General features: G+C 37.3%; 1 protein-coding gene across 1 annotated transcript in view; it reads right to left on the reverse strand.

Moving 5' to 3' along the window:
• LOC123654730 (Down syndrome cell adhesion molecule-like protein Dscam2) overlaps positions 1-16652 on the reverse strand; it is a 228133-nt gene that overhangs the window by 20189 nt on the left and 191292 nt on the right. Inside the window, exons 10-24 of the mRNA XM_045590618.1 lie at positions 16234-16385; positions 15427-15517; positions 13121-13323; positions 12342-12487; positions 12019-12154; positions 10551-10670; positions 9036-9212; positions 7191-7335; positions 6594-6742; positions 5420-5636; positions 4304-4449; positions 2867-3032; positions 2133-2281; positions 1314-1460; positions 539-691 (exon numbers count right to left, since the gene is read on the reverse strand). Coding sequence (XP_045446574.1) covers positions 539-691; positions 1314-1460; positions 2133-2281; positions 2867-3032; positions 4304-4449; positions 5420-5636; positions 6594-6742; positions 7191-7335; positions 9036-9212; positions 10551-10670; positions 12019-12154; positions 12342-12487; positions 13121-13323; positions 15427-15517; positions 16234-16385 — 2297 coding nt within the window. The remainder of the gene's footprint in view (positions 1-538; positions 692-1313; positions 1461-2132; positions 2282-2866; positions 3033-4303; positions 4450-5419; positions 5637-6593; positions 6743-7190; positions 7336-9035; positions 9213-10550; positions 10671-12018; positions 12155-12341; positions 12488-13120; positions 13324-15426; positions 15518-16233; positions 16386-16652) is intronic.

A 16652-nucleotide genomic window follows, 5' to 3' on the forward strand; every position in this document is an offset into this window, starting at 1 on the left:
TGTAAGACTGAAATACTTCCTCGGTCGAATAACTACAGATTTTAATCAAGACATTTTCTTCTGTATCTCATCATTACAGCCTATACAGTCCACTGCTGGACATAGGCCTCCACAAGTTTACGCCAAAAATAACGTGAACTCATGTGTTTTGCCCATAGTCACCACGCTGGGCAGGCGGGTTGGTGACCGCAGTACTGGCTTTGTTGCACCGAAGACGCTGCTGCCCGTCTTCGGCCTGTGTATTTCAAAGCCAGCAGTTGGATAGTTATCCCGCCATCGGTCGGCTTCTTAAGTTCCAAGGTGGTTGTGGAACCTTGTTATCCCTTAGTCGCCTCTTACGACACCCACGGGAAGAGAGGGGGTGGCTAAATTCTTTAGTGCCGTAGCCACACAGCACTTCTGTATCTAACTTCAATTAATTGCTTAAATTGAAGGTTGGAAACATTTTTTTCAGTTTGCATTCACTCTGAAAACCAGCGGATAACAACATGTCCAGTTGTATGAAGAATTGTAATGTCCAAGATTTTTATCCTCTCACCGTCTTCTGCAGTCATGCAGTACACGGGCGGACTGTGCTTGCCGTCTCCCGCCGCGGTGTAAGCCGCCACTTGTATCGAGTAATTGCTATACTTGTGCAACGCGTGCAGGTATGTCTCTGTTGTTGTCACGCGTTTCAACTCTGCTCCTTCTGCTGCAAAACAAGACGTTTTCTTTCAGAATACATTTTGAATGATCAAAAATTATATTAAAATAAAACTTCTTTACGCGCGCTTGACTTGGCGAGTAAGCTGGCGATGACGTGACGAGAGCGTTCGAAAAGTGTGATCGGGCGAGGCGAACGGAAGTTGAGAGGGAGATATAAGTTAATGATAATAGAAATAGAGAGAGTTATGATTCGTAAGTTTTACTTCGGTCGTATAGTCTAAAGCACACTCGTTTTTTTTTTAAATTAAAATAAGTGAAAAAAAATCTTTGTAGTCAACGACCTCCAATAGGATGATGGTTCTGGATGGTTCTGGTGGACTTAGCACAAGCCCAGTAAATGACAACATAATCATAAATGTTCTTGTCAAGAGAATTGAACCTACGGCCGCTATCGCAATGAAAAAAATTAACTATCCTACTTATCAGCTTGATTCTGTATTTATAACTCTAGGATATCTAGCAATATGTTATCAAAATCGCTAAGACAATGTACATCTAATACTTTGGCAACTTTAAGCCTCCATAATATATATGTATATAGCTGTGATTATGAAATTTTATCAAATTCTATAAACTTGCATTGGATATTTATTATAACAGGTATTTACCGTGATCTGTTGATATGGCTGCATAGATGACCTTGTACCCTTGTATAAGCCCCGCTCGGAGTTCTGGTGGCGGCGGTGTCCATGACACCTTCATGCTTGATGATGAAATCGCTTCACATATCACTCGTGACGGTGCCGCCTCAGGAACTAGGGATTAAGATGAAATTTTTAAGACGAGTAGAAGATGTTAAATATTTGATTTTAGTAGATATTAAATTCTATTATAATAATATAATAATTCGTAGCGTTAGTGAAATTCATATAAATATAACATTAGAATTGATTCTTTAAAAATCACATTATCATCATCATCAAAATCACTTCAGCCTTTCGCAGTCCACTGCTGGACATAGGCCTCCACAAGTTCGCGCCAAAATAGAGTGAGCTCGTGTGTGTTGCCCATAGTCACCACGCTGGGCAGGCGGGTCGGTGACCGCAGGACTGGCTTTGTCGCACCGAAGACCCTGCTGCCCGTCTTCGGTCTGTGCATTTCAAAATTAAAATCAAAATCAAAAACAGCTTTATTCAAATAAGCCCCAAGAGCACTTCCGAATCGTCATTTTACAAATTAAAACTTAAAAAGCCAGCAGTTGGATGGTTATCCCGCCATTGGTCGGCTTTTTAAGTTCCATGGTGGTAGTGGAACTGTGTTATCCCTTAGTCGCCTCTTACGACAGCCACGGGAAGAGATGGGGTGCCTATATTCTTTACTGCTGTAGCTACACAAAAGTATATTTTTAAAAATATAATTTGTAAATATTGATAAGTGGTGTTATTTATATAGAAGCTGTAATTAATTTACACTAACTATTACAGTACCTCCTTCTGAAGTGGTGGCAGTGACGGGAGGTGAAGCAGGTCCGGCGGCGATACCATTGAAAGCTCTGACGCGTATTTCATAGCGTGTGAACTTTTTCAGTGCTGAGAGAGTCAATTCTGTTGCCGACCATCCATTGACTGTTAAGGTTCTGGAACCAATTATTTCAAAATTTACTTAAAGAGTACAACAAATATAATTAGTTATTATGTCTTTAATATTTCGCCTAATTTAAAGTTTCAATAAATTGTTTTAAAAGTTAACTGGGGTAGTATCTCGACCTTATAGAAGATCACAGCTTAATAATGCTTTCAAGCAGTGTTGTGTTCCTGTTGGTGAGTAAGTAGACGAAAAAATTGTCAAGTAAATACGCGTTATCAAACATTACTCAAAAAGTACTTATTTTATCTCAATCATATTAAATTGAACCACTTAACAAGTATTACCTTTTTATTTATACAATAAATATCAGAATCGGTGCACACAGTAAAAAGTTATAGGTTTTATATATGTATTATAATACAACGTAGGGTGACGAAAAAACAGTCAAGTAAATACCCATTGTTAGATATAACTCAAAAATTACTGGTTAGGTTGCAATTAAATTTAAACAAGACCACATCACACACACCATGTTTTTCCAGTCAAAAGTTCTGAGGTTACCATAGATTAAAAAAAATAGAATCGAGTTGAGAGTCTCCTCCTTTTTAGGGAGTCATTTAAAACCGTTTGGTACCTGGTGGCGTTGGGCGACGCGGGGTCCTGCGCCAGCTCGGTGCAGCTCACGGCGTAGCCCAGCAGCTCGCCGTGCCACGCGGCCCGCGGCGGCGCGCGCCACGACACCTGCAGCTCGCCCGCCGCGCCCGCCGCCGCCGACACCGCGGACGGCGCCTCGGACGGCGCTGGCGGACATTGCCATCGGTTATCTACATACGGGTCGTGACACTTCTCCTCGCTTTTTGCTCTGACGATTTTTTTTTACAAGTGATATACACCCACGGGCTTATGAACCCATGTCCTTTTTTATTCTAAAAACATGCGATTTTTATTTTTATTTATTTTTTATTTCAAGGTAGCCGTTACTCGCCAACATCGCTCAAGTTAGAATATGTTTTTAATGTCTCCAAAAGAGACGTGAGTCCACCGACCGGTTCTTATTCTAATGTATGGTACAATTTCAATTTTTTTTTTTTTTTTTTTTTTATTATTTCCTTATAATACTATACTTATACCTAGCCTAATCTTACTGCTCTGATGTCACCACTATATTATGGAAATTATCAAACCTATGAACGGATTCGGATGTTTGCAAATCCTAGAGGAAGCTAGAATTTAAAAGAAGAAGACGAATTTATTGATATAATAATAGGACAGAATATTTGCTTGTACATAGTTTCTTGCCTGTAACCCTTACCCGTCGCGACAGTTCATCCTGCATGGGCTCTTCCTACTCCTACTTCCTACTCCTCTTGTTCATGTTTGCCTATATATCGTATTTTTTAAAGTTTATATTTAAAAGAAATTAATAGCTAAAGCTTGTTATTCGGTGCAGGATTACAAGAACGATTTAAGATGTGGACTTGGTGACGCTATATTTCATGCAAGATGTAACCAATTTTGTATGTTTTTAAAACAGCGGAGTTTCTTGTCGATTATTCTCTGTACAATCTATTTCCTGAATTAGTAGTAGTACATACATTACTTTTGGAGAACTATTCTCTGTACATAGATGTTTATGATAATAGATGAATTCGGGTTCAAATATGATTGGCAATGAACTTCGCTACAGCCTATCGCAGTCCACTGCTGGACATAGGCCTCCACAAGTTCGCGCCAAAAATAGTGTGAACTCATGTGTGTTGCCCATAGTCACCACGCTGGGCAGGTGGGTTGGTGACCGCAGGGCTGGAACTGTGTTATCCCTTAGTCGCCTCTTACGACAGTCACGGGAAGAGAGGGGGTGGCTATATTCTTTACTGCCGTAGCCACTCAGCCAATAAACTTAAAAATACTATATTAAGCGAGAGTTCCGATTTTTAGCAAAAATTCTAATGGCTACTCTATTGGAATATATATTTAGAAATTACTGCCACAACTTTCATTGGTAATATAATATTTCCAAATAACCTCATTGAAACCTGAAATTGAAATACCTAAATTTTCCTAATCTCACCTTCTTCTTGTGTCTTCACAACAACGGGTTCAGTGAAATCGCTGCGATCAATCTGGTTAATGGCAGCGATGCGTATCATGTAGGCGGTGTGAGGCTGCAGATTACTGAGTAGCGCCTCGTAGTGAATATCGCCTTTTTTTGTTAGTCTGTGGGTCGAAACATTAGCGAAGATTATTTTTACAGTTAATTTGACGTTTGAAACAGCTTAGCTTTTCTTTGGACTTGGCAAACGTTACGTAGCCTATAGTCGTAAGCGTATTACTACCTCTAATCCTCCGTAGGAGCTGTGTCCCTTACTCTTCCTATAGAAACACAACTTTATTTGAGAGCATTACATTTTAGCTGTGATCTTTAGTAAAGTTTAGTACTAGATTTTTAGTAGAATATTCCATATTGTGTCTGTCTCAATAGTTTGACATTCGCGCTTCACGCTCAGACTGTAATATCCCTCAACTGAGGTAGGGCATAGCAGGAATTTCCTGCTCAAAATCTGGAGCAGCTCGATTGGGGTAGTGCCTCGACCTTACAGAAGATCACAGCTAAATAATACTGTTTTCAAGCAGTATTGTGTTCCTGTTGGTGAGTAAGGTGACCAGAGCTCCCGGGGGGGATTTAGTTGGCAACGCGCTTGCGATGCTTCTGGTGTTGTAGGCGTCTATAAGCTACGGTAATCGCTTACCATCAGGTGAGCTGTACGCTTATTTGCCGACCTAGTGATATAAAAAAAAATCTGCTGCTGGGTATAGGCGCCTTTTTCCATGTAGGAGAAGGATCACAGCTTAATCAGAGTTATTCAGCTATTATGATATTCTAAACAGTAAAAATGGTAAACTTTCGGACTAGCTCGTTGGCGCAGTTTGTAGTGACCCTGCTTTCTGCTCCGAGGGTTGTGGGTTCGATTCCCACCCCGAGTCTGGGTGTAATATAAATATTTATATATGTATTATTTATAAGTATGTTTATCGAAAAAAAAATATATGTAGCTATATACCAGTCGGCTGTTACTTATAACACAAGCATTAAGTTGCTTACTTTAGGAACAGACGACCGTGTGTGTATTGTGTAAATAAAAAAAAAACTGTCTATTGGAAGGTGAGGTTGAATTAAGACACTCACGTGACGGGCGAGTGTGAGAGCGCGGCGTGCAGCGACACGTTGAGCGCGGCGGCGGGCCAGCGCGCGGCGCGCAGCGGGCCGTGCGCCGGCAGCGCCTCGTGCTGCAGCGCGTAGCCCAGCAGCGGCGAGTTGCCGTCGAAGCGCTGGCTCCACGACAGCCGCACGGCGCGCGACTGTATCTCCGTCACGGACAGCGATTGAGGCGTTTCGGGTTTTTCTGCGAAAGGTACAAATACAAATACTCTTTATTGTACACTATTAGAGAAAAAAATTTACATCGAAAAAGAAAATATAGACATGTACAAAAGGCGGTCTTATCGCTTAAAGAGCGATCTCTTCCAGACAACCTCTAGCATGAAAACGACATGACAAAAAAAATGTATTTATAAAGTAAAACTTCTTTATGCACGCTTGACTTGGCGAGTAGGCTGGTGAATGTGTGACGAGTACGCCCACTACTGGGCATATGCCTCTTTCCCCATGTAGGAAAAGGATCAAAGATTAATCCACCACGGGTTGGCGGATATATTCCCTACTATGAGTAACGATCGCTATCAGGTGTACATGATATACATGATAACAACCGGGACCGACGGCTTAACGTGCTCTCCGAGGCACGGTGGGGAGACCCACAAGGACTGCACAAACACCCAGACCACGGCAAACACCTGTATGGCCAATACAAATGTTTGTCATGTGCGGGGATCGAACGTTGCGCCCACGTGGCGGCGTGTGACGAGTGCGCTACGAAAAGTGTGATTTAGCGAGGCGAACGGAAGTTGAGAGGCCAATATAAGTTAGTGAAGATAGAGAGAGTTACGTTTCATAAGTTTTACTTCAGTCGTATGGTCTAAAGCACACTCGTTTTTTTACACATTAATGTAATATTCAGCATTTATTCTTATGTATTATTAAAGAAATAGATATGTTCGGTTATATCCTTTTATTAACACAATCACTGTTGAGATATGCCTTTATAAATTATAATTTAATAATATAAACTCAACCACCTAATTCCCTTATAGATATCTCCCATTTTCCCTCTATTTCAATAACGCATTACTCCGACGGTATCCATGTACTGCAGTCATTTGTCATCAGCTAACACATAATTTACTAGTTTTAATTGCTGATTATACATACAAGAAAACAAAATGTTTAGTTTGTCTCATACCTTGGACGGATAAATAAATGTAGTGATCGCTGTGACCATAGGCGTTGACAGCTTGACACTTGTACACGCCGGAGTCCTGGCGGTCTGTGCGGCTGATGTAGAGTTGGGACCTCAAACCACTATCAGTCTTTGCCTCCGATATACTTAATCTGCAAAAAACGAAAATTCGTAATCTTAAGATTCAAGACCATTAGAATACAATACAAGGAACAAAAAAGAAAAAGAAACAAGCAAGAAAAAATAATAATAACAAAAAAAGGAATGTACAAAAGGCGGTCTTATCGCTAAAGAGCGATCTCTTCCAGACACCTTTAGAAAAAGGATATGAATAAGAATAAAGCGGCATAGAGGTGTACTTTAAAATAATATATGTAAACACATATAATTATATAACTATACCTCAATACATACACTTAAATAGATATAATTCTATCTACTTATCTAACAAGTACCTAAATATCTTTGATTAAGTAATTGATGACAAACTGATTAATAGTCACGAAACATCGATTAGGTCCAATTAGAACACCAAGGCAAACTATCTTTTTTATCTGTATTACAATAAAGTTTTAAATAAATATAAAAGCCAAGTGTTACCTATACGTAGAGAGGTCGATAGGTGAGCCGTCACGTGACCAGGTAAGGCGTAAGGGCGCGTCCCCGCGGGCCTCGCAAGCGAGTGTGGCGCCCGAGTCGCGCCTCGCTGACACGTTGTGAGATGTTACCTCGAAACGTGCTGGTTCTGTTCAAAATATTCCAAATCATCGTCGATTCAAACTGTTGTAACCAAGTAACATTAATATTATAATAATTTTGATATTTTTTAACATATTTTCGTTTCGTTTTATACAGGCAGTACCAGCTAATTATTTTTGCAAAGAATTAAAAATTAATATTAAATATATTGTTTTTTTTAACCGACTTCAAAAAAAGGAGGAGGTTACTCAATCCGACCGTTTATATGTTTTTTTTTATGTATGTTCAGGGATAACTCCGTCGTTTATGAACCGATTTTGATAATTCTTTTTATGTTGGAAAGGAGATATCCCTAGTTTAGTACCATGATAAGGACACCAGTATCTGATGATGGGATCCCAGAGAAATCGAGGGAAACTCTCGAAAATCCGCATAACTTTTTACTGGGTGTAGCGATTTTGATGATTTTTAATTTAATCGAAAGCCGATGCTTATCATGTGGTCACAATTAAATTTCATCGAGATCTGATTACAAATTTTGAAGTAATATTTGATAATGCGTATTTACTTGACTATTTTTTCGTCTACCTACGTTGTATTACTTGTCGATATAATTGAAGTCGGTTTTTCTTCGTTTGCCTGCAAACACAATTATTGTTATACAACTAAGTCGGCAAACAAGCGTACTTTCACCTGATGGCAAGCGATTACCGTAGCTTATAGACCCCTACAACACCAGAAGTATTACAAGCGCGTTGCCGATCCTATCCCTAATTCCCCGCAGGAGCTCTGGTCACCTTACTCACCAACAAGAACACAACACTGCTTGAAAGCAGTATTACTTAGCTGTGACCTTCTACAAGAGAAGGGCAGAGGGTAGCAAAGAATAATAGCTAAAGGAGATCACTCTTACTTAGAATGGTATGCTGTGCTTTGCTTTGTCAACATCTTAACTTAGTTTAATCCCCGATGTTTAATAGTAATAAATTTTTACGATCTTACAATAAATACTAAATTACATTTCGCGTAACTAAAAACATAAAAGCAATAAAAATATAAATCAAAATCAACATAACATTCGATTCGTCATCATACAAATTAAAGTTATTGTTAAAAGTGAAGCTACCACCGATTCGGAATGTAGATTCTGCAGAGAAGAACCGGCAACAAAGCCCGCAATTTACTCTTTAAAAAAATCTGTATTTTAATACAAAATTTGCAAATAATATCTTGTATGACACACGTCACTAAATCCACACATATTTATTATTTATGTAATTCTGCACTGAATAATAAGCTTTGGTTTATTAATTTATTTTTAGACAAACTTAACGTTTGTCTTCAGATAATTGCAAAATTGTTTGCTAGATCTTAGTGTACATGCGAATACCGTAACCTTGAAAGGAGACGCTTACTTTGCGCAATCAGAAACTTGGAATAACTATTTATGTCAATACAATCAATATTCTTGTGTATATGAATAATATTGTTATAAATATATAATATATTGTGACACTAATGTTAATATGTCTACCTTATGAAAAACATCCCGCAGGGAGATTCGAGCTCCAAGATCATAAATATGCCACGAATAACCCTTTATTGCCAAATAAATACAATCTCACAGTAACAGACCGTAAGACACAATCTAAAAATATATTAAACGCGCTATAAAAAATTATTTCCTATTGACCAACGCGTAATATAGGCTTTATTTCATTACGTACATGTGAATTGAACACTTACCATTAATAGCTACAAAAATAGTCTTAGAGAGCGGAGTTCCAATTCCGTTTTCCGCTTTGCACATGTAGTATCCTTCATCGTAGGGGAGTGCTGCCTCGATCCACAATGTGCCGTTTGACAGGAACTGGAACCTCCCACCCAAATTTACGAGCGGCTCAAAATCTGATGCAGATCCCGCTGGAGGATAAAAATATACATAATAAAAGAAGAGATGTAAATTATTTAAATCTTTTAAATATATATTTTATAATATAATATATTATACTAATATAATACTTATTCGAGAAATGTGACATAAATACAACGATACGCCATATGGCATGTCAGCATTGACCATAACGCATGGTTGAACATTCAGTAAGTTTTAAGGAAGCGCAAATTTTTGTTTTGTTGTTCTTAAGTGATATGATTTAGCACATAGGAAACTTTCGAGGGTGTTTATAATGTCTGTTCAAGAGTTTTATATTTATCTATAACTAGCAGTAGTAGCTTCGCTCGTTCGATAATATTTACACATATAATATTACACCAATGACCTCTCTGTACCACATTTATGGTTCATCTTTCGTGCGTTAGAACTGCCAGACTGCTCGCAAAACTTGCTCTCAAACACGCTTCATCTATTAACTATAAATTACTTCAGTGTCTAATTTCAAACTTCTAGCAAAAAAAAAAAATAGGAAACGTAAACCTTACTAATTACGCCTCTGTCACAAAATTAGATCTTATTAGACGTTTATTAACTACCTTTCTGTCACATTTCAAGGTTGTGTCATTAAAAATGAAGGCCTTTCATACAAACTCGAAAGAACCCTTAGGCCCCTTTAATCCGACCATAAAAATTCATAAAGAAACGCGTTAGCTCTCAAGAAATTTCTTTTCGTCTAAGTCGCAGACACGAATAGGGCATTAATTGTGTCGCCTCGGAAGGAAAATTAAGACTTTAATTTTAGTCTCATATCATTATTGTATTTCTTACTAGTATTTGATGTCGTTAGATCCTATTCATCAAACCACCTTTTGGTGTCCGGAAGACATGTTTTAAAATCATGAAATTCGACAAAGTTCAAGTTATCTAAGGAGTTTTTTATACAATAAAATATAGAGAAACGTTATTTTTGACGACTTTCATTATCTAATTCTAAAAAAGTTCCAAAAACATGAAATATATAGGTTTTGGCATTTTTTATTTTGGGTATAACTCCCATATCTATAAAATTTGAGGAAGCCTGCTTCTCTATCTGATTAAGTAATGAGACAACGATTGCCAACTTGTAAAGTCTTTTTGTGTTGCAACGCTGGCTATTGTGCTGGCAGTCGCGGATTCGATCTCACGACAGACATTTGTATTGGCCATATAGATATTTGTTGTGATCTGGACGTTTGTCTTGTGTATTGTGTGTGTTTCTGGACCCCGACACAGGATTTAATCCTACTGAGGGCCATTGTGTGTTTCTGTATTCCTAGTAGTGAAATGTTTAGCAGCTCTGTGTGTGCATATACATTCGAGTGTACCTCTCTGCTTGAGCCACGTGGTCAGAGGTTCGGGTGATCCGGTTGTATGACAGTGCAGTGCAAGGGGTTCGCCTGCCAACACCGCTGCATCGCTTGGTTCCCTCAACCATTTTGGAGAGACTGCAGCGTGAAATACAACACATACTTTATTAGTTTATTATTTAAATTGTACGTTTATATCATACTAGTTCGCGTTATTCACACTAAATATACAGGACAGAATAAATGCAAAGATTCTAGTCCGATAATTTTTGTCATTCGTTAAATATAAGATAATTGCACTATTACTCATTAAATGATTGACGACGCGTTGGCGCAACGGTCCCAGCATTGGTTTGTGGCTGTTGCGCTAGCGGTTGCAGGTTCGGGGGCACATGACAAACATTTATATTCGCCATGCAAATGTTTGCCATGGTCTGGGTGTTTGTGCAGTCCTTGTGAGTCACGGAGCACGCTAAGCCGTAGGTAATATATTCACCAACCCGCATTGGAGCAGCGTGATGGGTTAAGCTCTGATCCTTCTCCTACATGGGGAAAGAGCCCTAAGCCCAGCAGTGGGATATTACAGGATAAAGCATATTGTTTATTAAATTAGGCTATGAATAATCATATTGGCTTTTCTTATTGACATTATAAAGGTAAATAATATATTTACAAGTTATTAAGTAATACAAATAGTCATTTATTTCTAAAATAGATTCCTAAATGCAGAATTTGTAGTCACTCAGTTATACTTACCAATCACAGCAGCACAATGTTATCTACGATATACAGATTTAAAATAATTACATATATTTACAACACTTATTTTAATTTACATTGTTTAAAACATTTGTATATAATTAATCTACATGAATATATCTATTAAAAAAACAAACAATAGTCGTGTAATTTACGGCTTTTAGTATTATTTCCATTTTCGAAAATTGTTAAAAAACGTTGATTTGATTTTCAGTCTTTATCTATTTCATTTTGAAAATTAAGTTTTATTTTAATTTTAGGAAATTGAAATTATTCTTCAATAAATAATTTATGTTTTATAAATTACCCTTTCCATTTAGCCAACTGTAATCCAACGTCGAGCGAAACAAAAAAAAAAAAACGATAACATTTGAAATTAGAAGCGAAATATTATAAAATTTACTTAAATTTAGAACATTTACCAAAACGATCTCTGAATTTGATCTCTATTCAAGTTCAAGTCTCTTTACACTTAGCTTCGTAAACTTTATAATTTTTGCAAAACTTTTGATTAAATTGAATCTCAATCAAAGGCTCCGTACCTTGGAGGCATTTGAGTACAAAGTAAATACACAAGTTTTTCAATTAGATTCGTACAAAGAAAGTGCGTAGAAGCGTGTGCAATGGGGTGCTAGAGTGCTGGAATTAGAAAACCAAGTAACGATGGTCTCGTGATTCTTGTGCAAGCGTGCTGTGGTGGTTCTAGTTGTGCTGGTGCTCCGGTTACCTTTGACGCTCAGCTCGGCGGTAAAGTTAACTTTGGCCGCGTTGTTGGACGCGACACACGTGTATAGACCGCTGTGCCGAGCTGATACCTCTTTGAATACGAGGTTGCTGAAAAATTCCGCTCCGCGTTCTTCGACCTACCGATCAGTGGAGCCGTCTAAACTTAACCGCTTTCACTTAGCGCTTCACAGCGCTTGTTATCGTGAATTTTAATGTAAATACGACTATTTTTTTTAAATTATTAGTGAATGTTTTGTATGTCTGATGATAATAGTGACGAATTTAATCTTTAGAATTATTTATGGAGTTTGATGTGATTCTTACCTGTAAATCAGCTGGTATAGGTGCGTTGTCCTTTAGCCAGGCGAAGCGTACTGGCATATCACCGGATGCAACACTACAGCTGACTTGAGCACGTTTTCCTTCTTGTAGGTTAGTGGAAAATGTAAATGGTTCGATTTCTGGGGGATCTGTCAACATTATAAAATAAATTATTCAGATTGTAAACAAAATAAGCTGTTATAGGTTAGTTTCTTTTTTTCGTAATTTGATATTTCTTCAACAATCATATTTATAATACAAAACAGTGTGTGTGTCAGGTCCGACGCATGAATGAGGTTTACTCCTTCAGATCGACTGTTTAAACAGGCACAAAAAAGGCTTACTAGTCTGAGAAAAAGATTAATACCATATCGAATGGTAAATAAACGAATCAAATAACGCCATCTATCGGCGAAAGATGTCTTAGTAGGAAAAGTCATCGTCGATCGGAACCCTATTGAGTTCTGATAGATGGCGTTACGAGAAGCGTAAAGAGGTCATTCGTGCAGTAGATTTTAGTCCTTATATTTTTTCACACCGGGGTCTTATTTGAAAATCGATTTTTAAGGAGTGAACTCCAAAAAAAAACTAACTTATATCGACATGTACAATACAAATTATCACGGATAACTCAAAAACTCTCAAACATTTCAAAATATTCCCCTTCAATTTTAATGTGTGGTCGCACAACAAGCACGAGCTCTAGAATAAAATATAGAATCACCAAAACTTCAACACCCCGTAAAAAGTTTAAAGTCACTAACAATAACAAAAATACTAACTGCTGACTATCAGCTGTAGTTCTCTGCGCGCGATCTCCCCATGTGGCCCAACTGCACTACAAGTGTATGCCCCGGCGCTGCTCGCTTCTACTCTTGCTATTCGTAGTGCACCTGTCACCCCTACACCCGCAGTGCTTGTACCAATTGAATTTGAGCTACCCTCCCATTCCAACTGGTTGCCATCACGTTCCCATCGTACAGAACTGACAAATGAAAAAAAATAAGATGAATATGTATTTTTTTGTGTTATTGGTCCCTCAATACGGAATTTTATTTTCACTGAAGTATTTTCTACAAATGTGCGGTTATAATAGAAAGGAGAAGAATAATAATATAGCCAAAAAATTGCCAGAAAAATGTGTCAGAATAAAGTATAGTGTCTTATTTGAAAAGTTTTAATTTTTTATTCTAAGATTCCTTTGTTACTCCCATAAACATGAGCTTCTTTACTACAGAAAACAAGCAACCCCGCAAACTTTGTTTTGCCATATATATTATTAACCCCCTTAATCCCCTCTCCTTATAACTTAGGGGTATGAACAATAAATGTTGGCCGATTCTCAGACCTACCCGATATGCATACAAAACTTCATAAAATCGGTCTAGCCATTTCGGAGGAGTATGGTAACAAACATTGTGACACGAGAATTTTATATATAAAATTAATTATAATTTGTAACAACTCAACGATAAAGGCGGTAAACTCCTCCCGTTCCAAGTAATATACTTTTCATTGACATCATGAATTTCTAATATATAGCGAAATTTAATGGAATTTATTAAAGTTTGACCCTAACCACGTCGATAAGAATAATAATGGCTGTAATTATTCAAAGGGTCCTGACTGATGTCACATGAAATCGTTCTTAGTTAATATCTTTTATCATTAAATGAAGCTGTGACGAAGATTTCCACCGAAAATGGGAGGATCGTTAAAAACTTTGGCGATCGACGATCCCTTAAAAATGAATCACGTTAAAGATTCATTTAACATAACATAATCAAATAATTGTGTTTGCTCGCAAACGAAAAAATAACCGACTTCAATTACATCGACGAGTAATACAACGTAGATCGACGACAAAATAGTCAAGTAACTACGCGTTATCAAAGATTACTCAAAAAGTAGTTATCAGATCTCAATAAAATTTATATGTGACCACATGACAAACATCAGCTTTCGATTAAATTAAAAATTATTAAAATCGGTACACCCAGTAAAAAGTTATAGCGGATTTTCAAGAGTTTCCCTCGATTTCTCTGGGATCCCATCATCAGATCCTGGTTTCTTTATCATGGTATCAAACTACAGATATCCCCTTTCCAACAAAAAAAGAATTATCAAAATCGGTACATCCAGTAGAAAGTTATTGCGGATTTTCGAGAGTTTCCCTCGATTTCTCTGGGATCCCATCATCAGATCCTAGTTTCGTTATCATGGTACCAAACTAGGGATATCCTCTTTCCAACAAAAAAAGAATTATCAAAATGGGTATATCCAGTAGAAAGTTATGCGGTATAATACAACGTAGGTCGACGAAAAAAGCGTCAAGTAAAAACGCATTATTAGATATAACTCGAAAAGTAGTTGTTAGATCTCAAATAAATTTAAATGGGACCAATTGGCACACAAAACCTTTCGATTAAAACAAAATTTGTCGAAATCGGTCCACACGGGCAAAAGTTCTGATGTAACATACATAAAAAAAAAAAAAAAAAAAAAAAAAAAAAAAATACAGTCGAATTGAGAACCTCCTCCTTTTTTGGAAGTCGGTTAAAAAATTATAACTTCCTTAATTCATAAACAACTTTTGAATTTTAAAATCATAGAAAATTCTAAATAATCAGAGTAAAGGTACAGACCTACACTGTTTATTAACAGATTGTCTATGTAGTACATAAGTTATTGATAGGCTTTCTGGGAAGAAAGTAAAATAGACGGGTACGGTTTGCCTCAAATAACAAACTAGGACTCTAGCAATAGATTGACATGTGGCAATTTGAAATAACTGATTTACAAAGTGGAGTTTGTAAGTGAAAATATATTATTAAATTTTATCTGTTAGATGATATCTTTATGCGTCAGATAGGTTTATTAGTAACCGGTGAAACAGGTCCCAATAGTAAGTAGCTTTGATTTACTATTTTTGATATCTTACGTTACGATTTAGGAAACTCTAAAAGTATTATTTTGATATCCAGTTACAAATTTATGAAACCATAAATGTTCAGGCTCATTTCTGATACAAATTATTTTATATAAAAAGTGTAAGGCTAAATTCAATTACTTAACCAAGAAATCCTACCTGATTGGGTATCCAGAGTACGGGCAATATAAGATCAATTCTCTCCCAGCCACGGCTCGTATAGGCCCGATCGATCGTACGTACGGCGGACCTGAAATTCGATATAACCACAGCCTTACAGTTTTTATTTCTTTTATTAAATAAACAAGTTAATTTAATCATTCGAGGGTCGAATGTGTATCGTTTGATTAACTTTTGAATATGTTATTAACTTCGTTACGTTGGGTTTTATTTATTTTAATTATACTATTCGATCTGAATATGATTGCCGGTGGAGGCTAGATAAGGATTGCGCAAAGCCGGGATTTTCGGAGTGAACTTTTAGAGTCCTATGTCCAGCAGTTGACTGCGATAAGCCGATGTGAGGATGATGATGATGAAAGTATTGTCCAAAATGTTTTTTTTTTGCGAAGATCATATTTGACAGTTAAATTAGAGGTCCATATTTTGTAACGGTTAACAACTGAGGTTTAACAATTAGGTCATGGCGTTTTTAAATCGTAAACTCAGCTAAGTCCATAAGAAAATTCAACAGACAATATTTAATGATGGAATTATGTAGGAATCCATATTTTGTACTTTTATAAAATTATGTTATATGTGATCAAGCTGGCTTTGAAAGACAAAGGCCGAAGACGGATAGTAGCGTCTTACATGCGACTAAGCCAGCCCTGCGGTCACCAACCCGCCTGCCCAGCGTGGTGACTAAAGTTAGCGCCGTTTTTGGCGCGAACTTGTGGAGGCCTATGTCCAGCAGTGGACTGCAATAGGCTGAAATGATGATGACGATGATGATTAACTGTTTACCGTAAATGTTAAGTCTGGAGGTGTGAGATATTTCCGCGAGAGAGTTGGCCGCTCTGCAAGTGTACAGGCCGCCGTCCTCAGACCTCACCGCGGTTATGTTGAGGTAGCTAACGACTTCGTTGCTTTTCGTTGCGAACTGTTCGATGCTGTATCTGTTAAGAATAGTTTTGTTATTTAATAATATTTTTAATGCTCCTGTTCTAAGAGTCGCATGAATTTGAGGAAAAAAAGCAAATAAAAAAGTTTTGAATGTACTGGGCTATTTATATACTTATTTTCGTTTTAATCTCCTTTTTGAATGAAACAGTTAAAAATAGCTTGTCAACAACAATTTTAATTTTTTTAAACGTACTTTTAATCATATTTTTATAAAACATTAACGTGTTTACTAAATAACATTAACATGTGAGCTATCTTTA

The sequence above is a fragment of the Melitaea cinxia genome, chromosome 1 (genome assembly GCF_905220565.1).
Source record: "Melitaea cinxia chromosome 1, ilMelCinx1.1, whole genome shotgun sequence".
In the NCBI taxonomy this organism is placed as follows: domain Eukaryota; kingdom Metazoa; phylum Arthropoda; class Insecta; order Lepidoptera; family Nymphalidae; genus Melitaea; species Melitaea cinxia.